The sequence below is a fragment of the Diospyros lotus genome, chromosome 10 (genome assembly GCF_014633365.1).
Source record: "Diospyros lotus cultivar Yz01 chromosome 10, ASM1463336v1, whole genome shotgun sequence".
Lineage (NCBI taxonomy): Eukaryota > Viridiplantae > Streptophyta > Magnoliopsida > Ericales > Ebenaceae > Diospyros > Diospyros lotus.
The window spans coordinates 33143976-33163733 of NC_068347.1; the positions used below are offsets into that span (position 1 = coordinate 33143976).

A 19758-nucleotide genomic window follows, 5' to 3' on the forward strand; every position below is an offset into this window, starting at 1 on the left:
TTCTTACTCATGATAAAATGGTAATAATCCCAAATAAGCTTCTTCCAAGATCATTGAAAGGACTATGGTAAACAGAGGATAGAATTGCATACCATAAGCTCATTCTTAGTCATGAAATAGATGGAAACTATTCATCCTTTCTGCAAAGTTTCGTCATCACTTGTGCAAGTTACAGGATGTTAATAAAAGGGATGGTTTTGGTTGTTGGAATTTCTATAAAAGCCTATTCTACACGATAATATTGTCTTCCAGGAACATACTGAAACAAAGAAAAGATGGTTATATGCCTCATTCTGGATCAGGAGAGCCACCTGGTACCAACTGCAATGGAGAACAAGATAGCTCAGTTGGTACTTTTGTAAAATGAAAAAGGAAAATAGAAAGGAAACTCAATCGCATATTGTTGTACTTACAATGGCAATGTTGTTGCCATTGAGCAGGATCTGATCAAGCTTTGTGATCCGTCGCCCTTCAGAAGTGATTTCACTGGACCAAAAAAAGTTTAATCACATCATATACTCAAAAGGGAAAGAAGAATGCAGCACTAGCAAGATCAACAGATATATCAAGTGAAAGATAGCACTACAGAAAGCCTGACACCAAAACTGCCAATTACTAGTCTTGGAAATAGCTCAGCTCGAAGAAGTTTTATATGGGGGGAGGAATGGTTTTGCCATCATTTTTACTTCAAATAAGCATATATTAAAAACTCATAAAGGGGTGTCATCCATGTACAGAAATGGAAGTTGCAATTTTTTTGTAATTTTGAGCGTGTTTTGTGGAAGTAAATTATCATTTATATGATACATTTTCAGCAAACTGGAGCACTCAAACCTCCAAACAGAAATATTCCTCAGGCATAATCATTTTACACTAGCCAATGTCAATATCAGAAAGCAAGAAAATCTGGCAACACTCTGCTACACGGAACGAGAATCATGATTGCTCATAACTAACCAGATAGAAGGTGCAAATGGTGCGTACATCATCAAATACTGTGCAGACCAGAAGCATGGAAGTTGTCTGAAGAGAGAGATTATATAACAAGAATTTGTGACTACCCGTCCTTTAACTGAAATTCCATTTCACTTTTTCTCAAAAATTTAGGATATCTAACCCCAAGAGCTTGCTGCATGTCATTACCTCTTTTTAGCAATACATGCAAAGCTTGTGTTTGTGTGCCAGCCTAATGAGGCAACACATGCAGTAACTTAGCTCAAGTGAAGCACAATAAGGCTCACCAGTAAAACCATGTCTAAGCATTGATTCTGTCCAGAGCAAAAAAGCTTTCCTCAAGAATATTTACATCTAGGCTGAGGCAGGATCACGGGTGCTTGCCAATGGCAAGAAGCTTGTGGATTGGAAAGCTGAGACTCAGGTACCCCTGGAAGCTCATGCCCTCCTTCCCAGATGAGGGCATCTTCCCCAACCAGTCAGGAGAGAGAGGGAGAGAGAGAGTCACTAGCAAGAAACCACTCCAGCATGAAACTGTCACATCATTACTATTGTCTATGATGTCAAGGATCACTTTCCTAATATAATGACTACTGGAAACCCCCTACAAGGGATGGTTTCACCACCATCATTACTCCATAGGAACATCAAAGATCATTTCTCAAACATATCCAAGTGACAAGCCATAGAAGCCTCATGATTTAGCTCATGCTCACAGTTCACCCACAAATGGATACTTCAGTAGCCCGTAGAAGAGACAGTGTTGTTCACCATTAAGTTATTGTGCCTCTACTACCACTGCTTCTCTATCTCTATCCTAACCACCGATAAGTCTCCAATCTCCTGCCCTCCTCCAGTAGTACAGTCTTCGCTCTAATTTGTTTTAGTGATGTATACACATGAAGTCAGAATCCATGCAGGCTTGGTGGCGGTGGTGTTAAGACAAACATATTCTTATTTCAAGAACAAGTATTCTTAAAGTATCTAATAAATGTCTGATTATAAAACAATAAACAATAAGAAACGCTTGGACAAGCATTGGCACTAGGTGACAAGCATTGGGGGAAGGATGTGATATTCTTTGAAGAGAATAAGAGGGAGTACATAGAGGTGGAAGAGGTTAGGAGCATTTGGGGTAATTAGCTTGATGGTTGACAGCATATTTGGGAGCGGGGAGCAGTGGCTGCTGCTGCCGCCGCAGGGGGAGGGGATGGATTTGGGAAGGAAGACTGAGAATCGATCCCCCTGCCGCCGCCGCGCCAGGAGGGAGAGGGGGGGGGGGATGGATTTGGAAAGGAAGACTGAGAATGGATCCTTTTCTTTGTGTTTCACAACATTATGTTGATCAGATGATGACTCGTTACAAGAACTCTGCTAGGAGCATTTTTCTGCAGGCATTCAGCTGGGAGGCTCCAGAGAGGAGATTTTAACACCGTATATTCAAAGGGTTGTGTTGTTCCCTCCCATCAAGCCACATCCAAAAATTAGCTAGATTTATTCATTATTTGGCTTGATTTGAAAAACAAAGATAAAGATATAGGGCATAGACACAAACACGAGAACATGCTGAAATGAAAATTTTCAGAGAAAAAAAAAAATTCACCTGAAATGGAGGAACATGCCAAACAATAAATTATGTATTTGTATGCATACATGGAAGGCGAGCCTAGGAAGCAATTGTAAGATTGCTCCCTTGTAAATAGAAGGTCATAGTTCATGGGTTTTAGTTATAAATACCCTCTTTGCAAGCAAGAGTAGGGATATATTAAAAAACAACCCTCACAAAGCAGGTAGCCTAATGCATAGATGTTGTCTACTCCTATACATACATGAAAACAATTTCCATTTACATAATTGGGGGAAAAATTGTGATTGAAACTACTACTTAATATTTATATTTTAGAAAAACTCTACTTGCAAAAAGTTTTAGAATTAAATATAATTACATTGTTTTGATATTACAATTGATTTTTAACTTTCGAATTTGTGCTGCAGTTCTAGTTTGTTTAAGTAATTATTGACAAGCAAGATTCTGTTTATTCTGCAATGGGTCAAGAGAGGGCCATTTTTATACACATGCTTACCCTTGAAGCAGCCACTACTATACATATAAAGTTTATAAAATAAGACATGTTTGGACCAGTGTCCGTACGCATTTTAAAGTGTCCAAACAACCGCAGGCGCCAACATGATGAAAGTACTTTTAGAAATGTCCATGCTTCGTAGGGCTTTAATAAAATCAACTATGGCCCAGTATTCCTTTACTTGGTGTAATGAACATTAGAGGCCCTACATTTCAACAATCAATTGCTCTTTGGTCTCTCTGGATTGGAAGGAGCATTTCTCGGATGTGCTCTATAGGTCTTGCTTTCTAGACTTGTATCAGATCACTTGCTGATCTTGCTGGATAGTTGCTGGATAGTTGTTGTATTAGGAGGAAATCTCTTTCAAAATTCAATAATAAATAAGTAGCTTTAGGTGCTAAAATTTTAGGATTAAGTCAGCAGCTGGTAAAGGAAATATGAGGTCAGCACCAATCAAATTCTAATTTGGCCAAAATGTTATGACACTTAAGGAGGATATTGTCACCGCCCGAAAGGGTAATGTTGTAATTGGGTCACATGATTAGTTGGGTAGTTACTCAATTGTATAGAGGTTGTATGCAAGGGATTAGAACCAAGTGCACATGGCCACTTGGCTGCTCTAGAAGATGTAAATAACAGCCTCTCCTATAAATAAGAGAACACCACCAAGAATGGGGATCATGTGAGGAAATTACCACTTATCTTTTCCCTCCTCTCTCTCTCTCTCTCTCTCCTTTCCTTATTCGACTTTCCCGCCTACTTCGATTCTTCTTCAATTACGGAAGAACCCACCAGTCAGATTGGGAATCCAACAATTGGTATCAGAGCCGAAGACCTGAGGACTGTGGAGATGGAGAAGGAACAAGGGCGAAGCAAACGGAATCCAAGTTGGATGCCATGGAAGGTGGGATGCGACAGTATCAAGAGCAAGCAGAGGATCATTTGGATGTATTGGAATTGGGCATCAAGAACACGCAGGAAGAGATTAACTGGAGCCGATCGGAGTATGCAGCCAATTTGGATCGAGCAGTAAATGGGCTTCGAAAGGAGGTTGTTGGGCTAAGCTAGCAATTCAACCAATAGTTGAGTGTTGCTTTGAGCATCTTTGCTCGACAGCCTCATGCCAGCCTCCCCAAGGATTTTCCCCTCAGATCTTCATCGGCGCCAATTCTGATGACGCTAAGGGAGGGGCGAAGACCCAACGATCAAGGAGAAATAGGAGACAGAGCAAGACAATTCGAACAGAGGAGCCGGGGGGAATCACTTCACCGTACCGGGGCCACGGATTGACATTCCTCTGTTTGAGAAGGACAGATCCCGATGGTAGATCCGGAGGTGTGAAAGAGTCTTTTACTAGTATCGGGTGGCTGAAAGGGAAAAGGTTAACACAACGGCCACTTACTTGGATGATGCAGCGGATGCCTGGTTCCAAAATTAAAAGCCAAGGGAGGACAGAATGGAGCCGGTCAGAGTTCGTTAAAGGCCTCTACAGTAGGTTCGGAGAGAAGACCAGGACTGATGTCATTGAGGAATTCAATAAATTGAAACAAAGGACTTCATTGGATGAAAGCTATTTTGTGTCCAGCTTCATCAGTGGGCTAAATGACCTAATTCGACCTACCATAAAGATGTTCTATCCGACATCAGCTGAACAAGCAACAGAGCAAGCTCGCCTCCACAAACTATCATTGGAAACCTTCGCTAAGAGGCACCGACTAACAGCCAAGGGTGATAGAGAGGAGACTTCCTATAGTGGGATGAACAGAGGAAGTAACCAACCCTAGCCAAGGAGCGGGCTAACCGAAAGAAATCCACCAAGCCCAAGCCCAACCCCAACCAAGGCTTTGCCTATAGAGAAAAAGAGGCAATTGGGGCTTTGCTTCAAGTGCGGAGAGAAGTATGGCTTGGGGCATCAATGTAAGAGGTTGTTATTGACAATGGAGGGCACGAGAGAAGGAGAAAAGGAAGAAGCCGATGAGGAAGAACAAGGGGAGCCTATAGAGGGTGAAGAGGGTGGTGAATTATCCATGCACACATTGCAAGGCCAGGCATTAGGCAAGGTGCTCAAGGTGAAAGGAATAGTAGGAAAGAGAACATTGGTAGTCCTCATTGACAGTGGCAGCACTTATAGTTTCCTTGATGAGGAAACAACCACTGTTCTACAATGCCACTTACAGGAGACCACCCCCCTATCGGTCTTGATAACTAACGGGAGCCGGATGGTGAGTCAATTTAACTGTGTTGGGTTCAAATGGATGATAAATGGGCACGAGTTTTCTGCTGATCTGCGAATTTTAAGATTGGGGGTGTCATGTCCCTAGGAGGATTAGAAGGGTAATATTGTGATAAGCATATAATAAAGGGGTAATATTGTAATTGGCTTATATATTAGTTTGTTAGGAGATATTTGGTTGTTTGTTAGAAGCACATGGGTGCTGTTAGAAATTAGTTAAGGAGCTACCTATGCCTATAAAAAGGCCCATTGTAAGAGGAGATGATTATGCATGAATTGATGAATGAAACTCTCATTTTCCTCTCTAAATTTCTCTCCATTCTCCCTCTCATTTCTCTTAACTTTCTCCCTAATTTTGTTCAATCTCTCCCTTCATTTCTTCTTTGTTCTTCCCCAAATTCCTTCCAATTCCTTCTAAGACCCTAGCTAAATCTTAGGGTCATGACAGGGGGGATGCCACATTGTACTAGGGGTCGATTGGATACGAACTGTAAGTCCCCTAGTATTTGACTTCAATAACTTAGAAGTCACCTTTGATAGAGAAGGCCCAAAGATGACCTTGGTGGAGTGCCAAGGAATAGGGGAATGCAAGGCGGTAACAGGAAAAAGATTACAAAGATTATTGGAGCAGAGAGGCACATCAATAGGGCAGCTACACTCCCTATATGCTTGAGAAATGGAGATGGAGGGAGAGGAGGAAAATGCAACAGGAAGACAAAGAAGTGGTGGATAGAACATGGCCAAGTCCTTACCATCAACAACTACTCAGGTACACCCTAATGGCCCAATTCACACATTGTTAATGGAGTTTGAGGATTTATTTACCACCCCTTCCACACTTCTCCCTCCTAGATTCCTTGACCATTTCATCCATCTCAAACCAAACAGTGAACCCATCAACCTCAGGGCCTATCGATACTCCCCTGTCCAAAAGGCCGAAATAAAGAAACTAATCAAGGAAATGTTGTCTAAATCCTTGATCCAACCAAGCAAAAGCCCATTTGCATCCCCGGTCCTATTAGTAAAGAAAAAAGATGGGTCATGGAGGTTCTGCGTGGATTACCGGCAGCTCAACTCCATAACCATCAAAAATAAGTTTTCCATTCCCATCATTGAGGATCTCCTAGACGAATTGTCCAAGGCCTCTGTCTTTTCCAAAATGGACCTCACTTCAGGGTGCCACCAAATTAGAATGAACCCTAAAGATTACCCTAAAACTGCTTTTCGCACCCACCAAGGACACTATGAGTTCTTGGTCATGCCCTTTGGCCTCACAAACGCACATGCAACCTTCCAAGCACTCGTGAACCATATCTTTGCTCCCTACCTCGGAAAATTTGTGTTGGTCTTCTTTCATGACATTTTAATCAACAGTCCTAACCTAGACCAGCACCTAATCCATGTGAGGAAGGCCTTTGAAATCCTCAAACACCATCAACTCCAGTGTTATTAAAGGCTCAAGGCGTACTAAGGCACAAAAAGGTGTTGGAGCCTGAGGCGCACGCCTGATAGAACTAGGTTGTTGAGTTTGCCTAGAGTTTGGTGCGGTAGAAGATCAATATTATGTTGAAGTCTATCGGCTGGAAGTTTAGATCAATTAGGGCTTTAAATATAAGTGTAATTACTTTGTAATTTGGGGGCCTAATTATAATATTCCCATAGTAGTTAGTTACCTTGGGATACTCGCCCTTTCTATAAATAAGAGGGCGAGGTAGGTAGTCGATAATCCATAGGAGAGAGCTTTTGATAGTGTCTATGATCGAGTGAGGAGTTTCCGTTCTTGAGAAGAGAAATGCGAGTTTGAGTCTTGTGTATTCTTGGGAGAATGTGTGCTTGTACTCGGGGATATAGATAGGGTTTAGAAGCTTGTTGTACTGATCAGTTTTCATCTTAATAAAGGTTGCTTGGTATGGGTGTTGACTGCTGGATGTAGGGGTTTGCCAAAGGCATTCCGAACCAGAATAAATCTTGGCTCTTGTTGTTTGTTTTATCTTTCTATATTTCTATTTCATTTCTATTTTGCTTGATTCTTTAATTCGGTTTTTGTTTCTACAAGTTTCTAAGAATTCGAGAGGGAATTCTCTTTGGTTGGCTTCGGTTAACAATCCTAAATAGCAACATAGGCGCATGCTTACTAAAAAAAAATATATATATATATATATCCTACTTGAAAAATAAGGTATAAAATAAGTCATAACTCCTAATGACATATTTACAAGTATGTTATCAAGGAAATTAAAAAATTCAACATATACTAATGAAAAGAACAATAAAAAATGCCAAAAAATGTAATCTAAAAGTCTTTAAGTCAACTTAAATTAAATCTTAAAAAAATTTATAGGTCTTAAATGTTAATCAAGATTAACTAATTATGCATTTTAAATAATCTAAAAATCATCCTCATCATCAAGATCAAACATTTCTATATTTTCTAATATCTTCTTCCACGTCATCTACTCTTCTTGTTGGATGATTTCTATGGTTTAGAAGCGTGATGATAGTTTCATACATTTTTTTTATAGGTAATATACTAGACTTAAATTTGCATCTTTCTTTGTATAATGAAAATCCAACCTCTGTGGTGTCTATAAATATTGATCACGCCAATAGAATGTTGATTATTGGATATTGAGTGTAGCTTGACTTTTTATTACTAGAATAATATAATCTTAAGAAAATCGAGACTTGAATAGCTTTAACAAAACATTATTGAAGTAAATGAAACACAATCAAGGAAGATGAAAAACTAAGGAAAAGCCACTAATTTAACTTGGGCCTATGAAAGTATAATTTTTTTTTTCCCTTTTTGTCCACTTCTTGCATCTGGAGATCATAGGTGATATATAGAAGCCTAAGAAAGATGGTTGCAAGTATGGGGGTGTTGTTTTGGTGACTTAATCTTGCATTTTGTTATTGCATGCCTTGAATTTGTTCAATTCTCCCTATCCATCTTCATCTGGTTCAAATTCAATTGGAGCATTTGAAGTTGTAACATTTTTACTTATTGTCAAATTTGTAGTTGAACCAATAAATTTAAACCCTAAACAGTAAAAAATTAAATAAAGTAACAAATAGTGAAATAAAAACCTTAAAAAACAACTAAAAAGCCCAAGGCGCGCCTTAGCCTAAGGCACCTTGGGCTGAGGGGCGCCTTAGGCTCGCCTTTTGGTTTGCGCCCACCTAGAATGCTTTCAGGCGCCCAGGGTGCTCCTTGGTGTGCCTTGCGCCTAGGCGCACCTTTAATAACACTGATCAACTCTATGTGAAAAGGTCCACCTTGCGCTGAGGCACGCCTTTAATAACACTAATCAACTCTATGTGAAAAGGTCCAAGTGTACTTTCGCAGATACTAGAGTGGAATACCTTGGCCATATCATATCCGACAAGGAGGTATGTACTGACCCCCAAAAGATTGTAACTATGACACAATGGCCCAAACCTAACTTTAGACCCTAAAGGAGTTGAAGAGGTTCCTAGGACTCACGGGCTACTATCGGAGGTTTATAAAAGGGTATGGTTTGATTAGTAAGCTCCTCACCAGCCTGCTTAAAAAGAACAACTTCCAATAGGGAGTAGAGGCTGGGAGTGCTTTTGCGTCCCTTAAGAAGGCCATGACCCAAGCCCCAATTCTAGCATTACCGAACTTCTCTAAGGAATTCATCTTGGAGACGAATGCCTGTGACACAGGAGTAGGGGCAGTCTTAATTCAAGAAGGCAAACCAATAGCTTATCTAAGTCAGGCTCTTGCCCCAAGGCATATTGGCCTAAGTATTTACGACAAAGAGCTACTAGTCGTCCTCATGGCGGTAGAGAAGTGGAGGTATTACTTGGAGGACCAGCCTTTCACCATCAGAACAAACCGTGAGAGTCTGAAATTTCTATCACAACAAAGGGCTCACAATCAACTACAAAGGAAGAGGATCTCTATGCTCATGAGGTTTGATTATGTGATCCAATATAGAAAAGGGCAAGAGAATTTGGTGGTAGATGCCTTGTCTAGAAGGGAAACGGAGGGGACTTATCATGCAATTTTAGCTTTGATACCAGATTGGGTGCAAGACATAACAAACAGCTACGAAAAGACTAATTGGATCCAAGAGGTACTAGCTCGATTATCTGTGCAACCCCAAGATGACCCAAGGTATACACTAAAGGGAGGACTGCTCAGATACAATGGTAGGGTGGTGATTGGGGAGGATGAGCAACTAAAGAAGCAAATCTTACCGTCTCTACATGATTCCCCCATTGGAGGGCACTCAAGATTGAATGTAACCTACCACCGAATTAGACAACTATTCTACTGGCCAGAGCTCAAGAAGGACGTGACAAAGTATATTCTAAGGTGCAGCACCTACCAAAGATGTAAGCATGAGCAGGTGCCTTACCCGAGACTCCTCCAACCCTTAGAGATACCATCCCAAGCATGGGAGCAGGTGACTATGGACTTCATTGAAGGGCTACCTAAGTCGGAAGGTTTTGACACTATTCTGGTGATGGTAGATTGGGTATCCAAGTTCGGCCATTTCATTGCATTGGCACACCCCTTCACTGCTACAGAGGTGGCCAGGAGACTAATGGACCATGTATTCAAGCTACACGGGTTGCCACGAGCCATGATTTTAGATAGAGACAAGATATTTACCAGTCAATTTTAGAAAACCTTATTCCAAAGGCTGGGAATAGGACTGCGTTTGTCATCAGCTTACCACCCGGAAACTAATGGCCAAGCTGAACGGGTGAATCAATGCTTAGAGACATACCTAAGGTGCTTATGTTTTACCAAACCAAGAAGTTAGAACAAATGGATGGCCTTGGCACAGTGGTGGTACAACACCAACCATCACACGGCCCATAAGAGGACTCCCTTTGAAGCCTTGTTCGAATACCCACCTCCTATCATCCCTGCTATCATGCACTATAGCCTAGCTGAGACTACAACATATCAGTATTTGCAAGCCAAACAAGAGGCCTTACAGGTGATCAAGAGAGAACTTACCCTAGCTCAACAAAGGATGAAACATATGGCAAATAAGCACCGCACAAATCGGAATTTTGAGGTAGGTGAGGAGGTCTTCTTGAAAGTGAAAGGTTTCAACATCTTTTCACTAAGGGCCCTATATCTAAAATTAGTCCCAAGTACTATGGGCCTTTCAAGATTACTGAGAAGGTGGGTCCCGTGGCTTATAGGCTACTGCTTCTCGAAGAAGTAGGGCTATATCCAGTGTTCCATGTCTCCCTTTTGAAGAAGGCCATGGGCACAAAAGAGGAGATCAGCCAAGAGGTACCAAAAATAAATGAAGACTCCATAGTAGAAGTGGAGCCAAAAGCAGTCCTAGAAATGAGTGTGATTTACCAGGACTCACTGCCAATAACACAAGTCTTGGTGCAGTGGACACACCTACACCCCGACAACACCTCTTGGGAGTACCTTCCAAATCTTCTCCAAAAGTACCCTAGAGTGGCCAACTTTTCTGATTTCTTGAGGACAAGAAATACTTCAAGGAAGGGAGAGTTGTCACCGCCTAAAAGGGTAATCTTGTAATTGGGTCACATGGTTAGTTGGGTAGTTACTCGATTGTATAGAGGTTGTATGCAGGGGATTAGAACCAAGTGCACATGGCCACTTGGCTCCTCTAGAAGATGTAAATAATTGCCTCTCCTATAAATAGGAGAGCACCACCGAGGATGGGGATCATGTGAAGAAATTACCGCTAATCTTTTCCCTCCTCTCTCTCTCTCTCTCTTCCTTCCCTCTCTTTTCCTTATTTGACTTTCCCGCCTACTTCGAGTCTTCTTCAATTACAGAAGAACCCACCAATCAAATCAGGGATCTGACAGATATGAAAAAGTGGAATAGAGATGCATTGAGATGCTTGCACAAAAATCTAATGAAATGGAGAACATTTGTGTTCTGGATGACATAAAGAGGAGCAGCAGTCAACGACAGAAAGAAAGGAGAAATCAAGAAGGATCTCTAAACTGAAGGGGATTAACAAGAGACTATATAACTCTGGGTTAGAGAAGGGTACAAGGATACCTCTTTTTTTTTTTTAGCATGGCCAATGGACATAGGAGATTCAAAGCACAACTATTTGCATTGGGATAGGGATACAATCCTATAGATGTGCTCTTCCAATTGATGTCTTCATCCACTATGTATATGCTCACTTACATGGATAGATCCATAAAAACCCAACAATAAAAGAAAAATACCAACTCTCGGCAAAATTTTGGTTTTGATTCTGCATCCAAATTATCGCACATCTTCCACTACCATGTTAAGCTACTCTTTCGTGTCAATTCATACAAAGAAAGGTTGTTTTTTGTGGTACCAACAATTTATACAACTTGGCATACCAAATAATGAAACAAAACACACAAAACCTAATTCCAATTACTGTCTCAAAACACCTGTGAATGAAGTTGTTTGTCTTTCTGTGTCTGTATAAATACACTCAATTATTGTACACATGATTACATTTTAGTAACAGTATGGATTGAATAAACACTGGAAAATTGCAAACCCTGTTCCAAAGGTGAAAACAAGAAGCCTGCACAAGAAAGAAAACCATCTAAAACTGCACAAAAGAGTCCTAGATAAAAGCAGATAATGGTCCCTCTAATAAAATGAGCCAATGCCTCACCACTTCCAAAAGCCCTATATTTATCTCCCTGTCTCCCTCCAGATACACCACAACACACAATGACAAATACACAATTATATATACATGAATTTATGTACACAGAGAGTGAAACGAGAATAGGAAATACTGTTACACAACAGATCACACACTGAAATACACAACTAGAGGTGTGTGTGCGTGCGTGTGTGTGTGTGTAAATATACGTGTATGTAATGAGAATAGGAATTACTATTCAGTGACATCTTCGAGAACCATGTTGACATAGACATCAAAACCTCTAAGCGTCCCAACGAGCTCCTTATCGCCTTTCATTATCACCCATATCTTCGACCCAATGCAACGATCAATCAGCTCTGCAAACCCACAATCAAACATCAAATTCAAACCCATTTTGATGCAAAGCATAACTGCCCCAAATCTATCAAACCCACATAAAAACGCCATCACGGAATTGAGAACTCAACAAATCAAAATAACCATTCTAGGGGAAAACCAAAGTAACAGGACTTTGGTTGCTCTTGCTTTCAATACATTTTCTCGGGAAACAAACGGAAAAAGAGGGTTTTAGAGAGATGTAGAGACAGTAAAGTACCGGACGGGAGGAGCTGAGAGGGATTGTTGGAAGACATGGCGGCTTGCTTCTCCCTTGTCTTGCTCGCAGTGAGGGAGATTTTGCGGTAGCCGGTGAGACTGCGGTCGCACGGGAAATCTTTATGCTCCCCAGTAGCAGTTAATTACCATACTACCCTACTGTTTTGGTTATGTGGCTGTATTAATAATATTTACTTTTTTGTAATTTACTTTTAATATTTTTTTTTAAATATACAAATATAAAGAATATGACAATAAACACTTCATTATAAATTTAATTTATGAATAAATAGTATTTGTTATATCATATGATAAGATTTTTTGTGACGTTAATTGGTGTGCTTTGCCATTGAGCCTAATTAATGTCTTAGGAGGGCTTTTTAGTACTTAACTAAATGTTAAAATTCATTAAATTCTATCAAAGTTTATTATTTCAAGTATTTAATTTATTTTTTTAGTTTTATTTTTGACAAAAAAAAAACCCTTTGATATCATTTTTCAATCAAAAAAATTATATTTGCATACCAAAAAAGAAAATGACCATAATGTCCTAACTAATCTTAAATAATTATTTTCTGTCAGTAAATATAATTATTAGTAAATTTTTAAGCACGTAATTCTCTAAATTTTTATTTTTTTCCTATAAATTTAGTTTTTAATTGAATATTCAAATACTATATTTATTATTCTAATTTCAAAAGTTGAGATTTTCTTACTTTTTTGGGCTTATAAGTTATATTTTTTTTTAATTTTTCTTTATTATTTTCCTCTCAAATCATTTATTAATGTGGCTTTCCTCCACCTAAATACAATTTTGATATTTTTATTTTTAATTGATTGGTAATATAATTGTTTGTAATCATTTAAAATTAATTGGGATACTGTGGTCATTTTCTTTTTTGGATATATAAATTTATTTATTTTTTTACAAAATATGATACTAAAAGAGTTCTCAATTAAAAATAAAATTACAAAGAAATAAAACATGATACATAAATTAATTGGGACATTGTGGCCGTATGGGCAATATGGGCACCCCCGCGGCCTCAGCTGGCCACGCAGTGCACCCATCGCGGCCATGACCTCTATGGAGCTGGGCGTGGCCCTAGAGGCGGCGCCGAAACCAGAACATTTCCTCGAATACGAGGGGTCTCATGCAACGCTCAAAATAAAATAATTTTAACATTTAAAATTTGTTTTGAATATTTAAAAAAATAAACAATGATTTAAAATGAATTTTAATGCCAAAATGACCAGATAAATGTCATTTATAAGAATTATAATTCTAGCAAAATTAAAAAAAGTCAAGATAAATGTTATTGTAAGAATTTTTATCCTACACTATTTCAAATTATTTCATGTTTCTTTATAAATATATAGGAATCCATTTCAAAAAATATAGTACTTATGGAAGTTTTGCTCTATAATTTTTTATATTTTTAATGTCTGAATTAAATATCAAAATGCTCAAGTCTTCTGATTATTATTTTTTTTACTTGTAGACTTTGACGATCAAATAAGTTAAATAAATTTATTGTTATATTTCAATAATAACACTTCTATTTGTTGAGATTTCCTTAACTTTGAAGTTGGTCTTTTGTGTATCTATTTGGGAAGTGTTGTACTAATAAATAATTCAGATAATACATGTAAATTCATATCATATAAATAAAAATTTATATGATACATTCTTAGTTTATATGATAGTCAATAGCAATGATCAAAAAATTATATCATATAAAGTATGGCGATGTATATTTTTATTTATATATTTTTTGTTTTTTTATATATTCATTTTTTTTATTATATCGTTCAACTAACATCTTTAGCTTAATTTAATTCTTATATTTTGATTTTTTTTTCATGTGACGAGTCAAACTTTTTATTATTTTGATTAGACTTTTAAACCTGTACTTTTGAATCAATTTAACCCATGCACTTTGATGTGAACAAAGTGTGATATGTAATTTGTTATCTTATTTTTATTTTATTTTATTTTATTTTGCACATAAAATTACAGATATTAAATTGATTTAAAAATATAAATACAAGGTATAATCAAAACAACAAAAAAATTTAAATTGTCACACTAAAAAAAGGTCAATACACAATGGTTAATGTTATGCTTGACAAAATATCAAAGCAACATAAACCAAAATATATATATATATAGTCAAAAGGAAAAAAAAAACACCAAGTAGTAGCCCAAGGATGAGCCACATGGCAGGCCAAAATAGCCATGGGTGACTCGAGTGGGGGTCACCTATGGTGATGGCCATCATCGAGTAGGGGTTACTCAGGAATGGCAGAATGGCGCCCCCCCTAGTGCTACTCGACACTTGTGGGCTAGGTATAGCCCTCCAAGCTTGGCCTCGCCAAGCAGCAGCATGGTGGGGGGCCACTCCCCCCCCTCCACACAAGACCAAACTGCACCGTTGAGTAAGGGTCACTTGGGGATAAGGCACCCTAGAATGAGGGCAACTTGGGGGTGTCGCACCTTAACACGCGCCCTTGTTTGCCCGCGCTCACTCATGCCAATGCCACTAATACCCATGAGTGAGGGTCTCCCAAGGTGCCACAATTGCGCCCGGATGCTCACATATCTGCACCCCCACGTCAATGCCTCCGAGAGAATTAGTCAAAACAAACCCTGTGAGTCCCAGTCAAAACCTTATTTGAGGTTCTTGTCGAGAAGATTGGCTCGCTAGACACCTAGCAACCTCTTCTATTGTTATAAATAGGGGTTTTTTTCTCATACGGTACGCAAACTCTCACATTCATACTTACTTCTTACCTTCAAGCATTTCACTTATATAGGAATCTAATTTAAATATCAAGGGGTCTGCGCATAAATTCTTATTCGCACTTCTAACCAATTTTCTTACTAAGGAGGTTATCCACTGCTCGAATGAGTCATTTATCGCTCAAATAAACCACACGCGAGTCATCTATTAACAGTTTTTCATCATATAAAATAATTACTATAATCGAGCAACAACACTTAAATTAACTCAAAAATCATGTTTAAAAATGTAATTGAAATAACAAAAGTTCGAATAACTACATGAAATAACACACACTATATTTTTTATGAAATTAAATTCTATGGTACAACTATTAAAGCATCATTTAACCTATTTTTCACGAAAAATTTTATCTAAATGAGAGAGAATGTTTATTTTTCATATAAATTAAAAAATATATATTTTTTTTTAACTAAATACTATCAAAGACATCCCTATAAGATTTGTGAAGTCAGTATTTGTCCCTTGTAGCTATCAAAGACATCCGTATAAGATTTGTGCAGTTAGTATTTGTCCCTTGTAGCTACTGCAAGCCTTCGCCAACTAAACATAGAGCTGCCTTGCGTGACTCATATGACTAGACAATTAGTCGAATCACAAGTTCAAATATATATATTATATATACATACATACATATATATATTCCATGACTTACCACAAGAAGGAGGAGAAGAACATAATTATGGGAAATATATATGATGTCGCACTTTATCTTGGGGAAAGCATTAATTAAAATTGTTAGTTGATGTGCTTCTTTAATGTGGTTACCTAAGAATTCATTTCAGCAGGTAACCACCATGTGATGTGATGATCACATGACAGCCTCATCTTCATGATCAATAGCTGGTAGTAAAGATCAATGCTAAGGCCTGTTAGCCAGCGGAAGAACCACCCCCTTTCAAGAAGTTCCTTGTACCATAAGCTAATTGCATCCTTTATTTGAGATTCCCTTCCTTTATTTGTAGTTTTGGACCCTTTAATTTATCCAGCTAAATAGCATAAACAAGAAGTGAATTTTAATTTGTATAAAAGGTGACTAAATTTTAATTTAATATATAATTATATAATTATCGTCAATTATTAATAAAATGAGCTGTAAAATATTGACGTGATTAACAATGTAAACCGCTAAATAATATAAATGATCACTGAATTTTACACAAAAGTACAAAAAAAATACTAAATTTTATGTTAAAGTACAAAATGATTACAAAATTTTGCACTAAAATATAAAAATATTAGTATTTCATTAGGTTTTTTTAACAACAATTAACGATAGTTATGAAATTGTTTAGTAAATTCAAGTTCAGTGACATTTTGCCTATAAATTGAAATTGAATGACCTTTTTGTATCTTATTGTAAAGTTTAGCGATCATTTATATTATTTAATTAATTTATTTATTTATTTTTTGTATTGGTCACAAGAAAGTTGTTATTTGAGAAGATAGTTGTATTGGGTGCTAACAGAACGTGTTTATATATTTGTCCACATAAAAATTCAAACCAAACATGGAATATCTGACCACCTATTACTTTTGGAAAAAGTTCTCTTTTAAGACTTTCTCAGTTGTTTTATAATTTACTCCCATCCCTTTTAAATTTCTATAGCTAAGACACCACCGATCAACATAAATCAAAAGAAAGGTGCTCTTACAAAACTCAGAGACGAAATTTTATCGACAAATCGACCCAACTTCACCATTTAGAGTCTATTAAGCTGGTGGTGTAGTTTTGAATCTTTAAGCTGGTGGAATATGTCACTAAATTGGTTGTAAGTGAGATATTTCATGTACAAGCTCATTGTCACTTGATGTTAGGGCTTGCAATTTTGGACATGACCCGATTACATGACATGACACAGCATGGAGTTAAACAAGTTAGTTGGGATTAATCGGGTTCGGGTTATATACGGGTTTATAACACAATTATTTTCGTATCTTAAGCGGGTTAACCAGTCTAACCCGTTTAGACACGAAATGACACGTTTAATTAAACGTGTTAACAGGTTGACTCGAACACATTAACACGATTATATATGAAATGACACGTTTAATTAAAAGGGTTAGTGAGTTGATCTGAATACGTTAACACGATTATACACAAAATAACACGTTTAATATGTGACACAGCATGACCCGTTTAAATTAAACAGGTTAACAGATGACACGACACGTTTAGTTAAACGGGTTGTATCGTGTTACATGTTTAATAAATGTGTCGTATTCGGGTTTAAGAAATTTGACGCGATTATTAAACGGGTCGTGTTCGGGTTAACTTGATATGTATTATACGTGTATCTCAACACGACACGATTACGACCTGCTAATATTGCCACCAGTGTCGTACCTGAGATTTTGGGGTCCTGAGTCAAAATGTAAAAATGGGCCTCTGAATCACATTTAAATTTTATTTTTTTATAAAAAAATAAATAAATATTCATTTAGACATAGGCAAAATAGTGATTTACAAATATTCAAATAGATACAAGGGCAAAAAATAAACAAATATTCATTTAGACACAGAGAAGAGAGAGAGTTCATTATGTAGATTTTGGATTGGGGAGAGTAATTTATACAGGGGCAAAATTATCATTTAGACACAAGGATAAAATAGTCATTTTATCTCCATTTTATGGGCTCTCTTAAATTAACATAATTTGTGGACCCTGAGACAATGGGCTCTTGAATTGTATTATGGGTTCGGGCCTGATTGCCACCCCTACTTGATGTTGCTCGAAATTGAGACTCAAGTCACCGCTCGTTATTTGCTACAAGCATGGGATTCTTGTCCTCTAAAATAAATTTTAATGATCAAATTAATATTCTAATTTTAAAGAATTAGTGAGAGAAGATAGTCATAAGTGTGGGTTAATATTTTAGCACGCTATATCTCACCTTTAAAATTTTAAACTCATATAATTTAATTTGGAATAACTCGAGCGTGATTTATATTAAATTATTTTTCGTAACATGACTAAAGAGTATAGTCTTGGTTAATTTTTGACTTATACTTTTCGAGCCACTCTAGAACTTATATTTTCATAACTTAAAAAGAGATAGCGTCACGTGATAATTTATTTAAATTTATTTCATATAACAATTTTATTAAAAAAAACATGTATCACCTAAAGCCCTGATCACCTTTATCGTGTGTTTAACTTTTGATAAATTTATTTATCTTCCATCACCACTTAAAAAGCAACTTTAGAGAATATTGGAGGCATTATTCTCTTTTTTCATTCTCTTTTTAATTTAGTGGTCAAACGGGTCACTGTTTCGTCAGACAAAAACCTTAGACCTTTGTGAGTTGTATTGACTAGAAGGTAGAACTACCTGGCATCATAGAATTGTCAACATTGCTTATTCTATTATTATAATATTATTTTTAGATTTTTTTTAGATGGCCATGTCATTAGGAAAGAGTAACAATTTTTATTTTAAATTTTTAATAAAATTATGTTTTCAATCCCTCAAAATATTTTAGCCAAATTCATATTTTTATCATTATATTTTTATTTTTTTTACATAATTACTCAAATTTTTCGTTATTTCAAATATATCTTAAATTTGATTTTTGAATCAGTTTAATTTCTATACTTTAACTTTTTTTTTATGTGACAATCCGAATTTTTCGTTATTTCGATTATACCTTTGAATTTGTATTTTTAAGTCAATTTAACCTTTATATTTTTATATGTAAAAAAAATAATAAAATATATTATACTCTGTTCACATCAAAATATATTTATTAAATTAACTCAAAAAATATGAGTTTGAGTTCATTATTTACATTTAAATAGTAAGTTTTGCATAGAAATTGGTATTTTTAAATTCTATTTTAACTTTTAAATTTATATAATATCACAAAATATTATGTTTTTTTGTAATTTAAGTTAGGACTTTGTTACATTGCTCAAACATGAATGACGCATAAGGTGACTGATAGGACTTCATTCAGTTAGGCTTCGTCCACGATGAAACCTGTGAAGCCGGATCAAATTTTATCCTAGAGGAAATGATCGGGCTTCATCACGAGGCAACAATAGTGAGGATGCAATAGTCACGTGGTAATAGGGAGACGACAAGACCATTCAATGGTGGTCGAAGCAAGGCAAGGCGGCAGTGCGATGTAGCAGCAGTCGGTGAGAGACAAGCAGCAAGGCAAAGATTGCAAGGCGGGCATGAAAAGGGAAAAGAGAGAAAAGATGAGACGATCATGAACAGGCCCGGCCCTGAAGGGGGGCAATCAGTGCAATTGCCCCGGGCCCATTATTCAAGGGGGGCCCATAATTCAAGGCCGAAGGATTTGAAGTCCGCGTGCTGGACTTCAAATCCTAAGAAGACGGACTTGAAGTCCGCTTCAGCGGACTTGAACTTCAAGTCCGCTTTAGCTCAAGCGGATTTGAAGTCCGCTGAAGCAGACTTGGATTTTTCAGCGGACTTGAACT

General features: G+C 37.2%; 1 protein-coding gene across 1 annotated transcript; it reads right to left on the minus strand.

Annotated features, from left to right (window-relative positions):
- Positions 1 to 117: 117 nt before the first annotated feature.
- On the minus strand, positions 118 to 12645 carry LOC127811352 (sm-like protein LSM5). Its single transcript, XM_052351123.1, has 4 exons — positions 12508 to 12645; positions 12145 to 12268; positions 414 to 486; positions 118 to 321 (listed from the first exon to the last, which is right to left on the minus strand). The coding sequence occupies exons 1-4, from the start codon at positions 12542 to 12544 to the stop codon at positions 289 to 291; spliced, it is 267 nt and encodes an 88-aa protein (XP_052207083.1). The 5' UTR covers positions 12545 to 12645; the 3' UTR covers positions 118 to 288.
- Positions 12646 to 19758: the final 7113 nt, after the last annotated feature.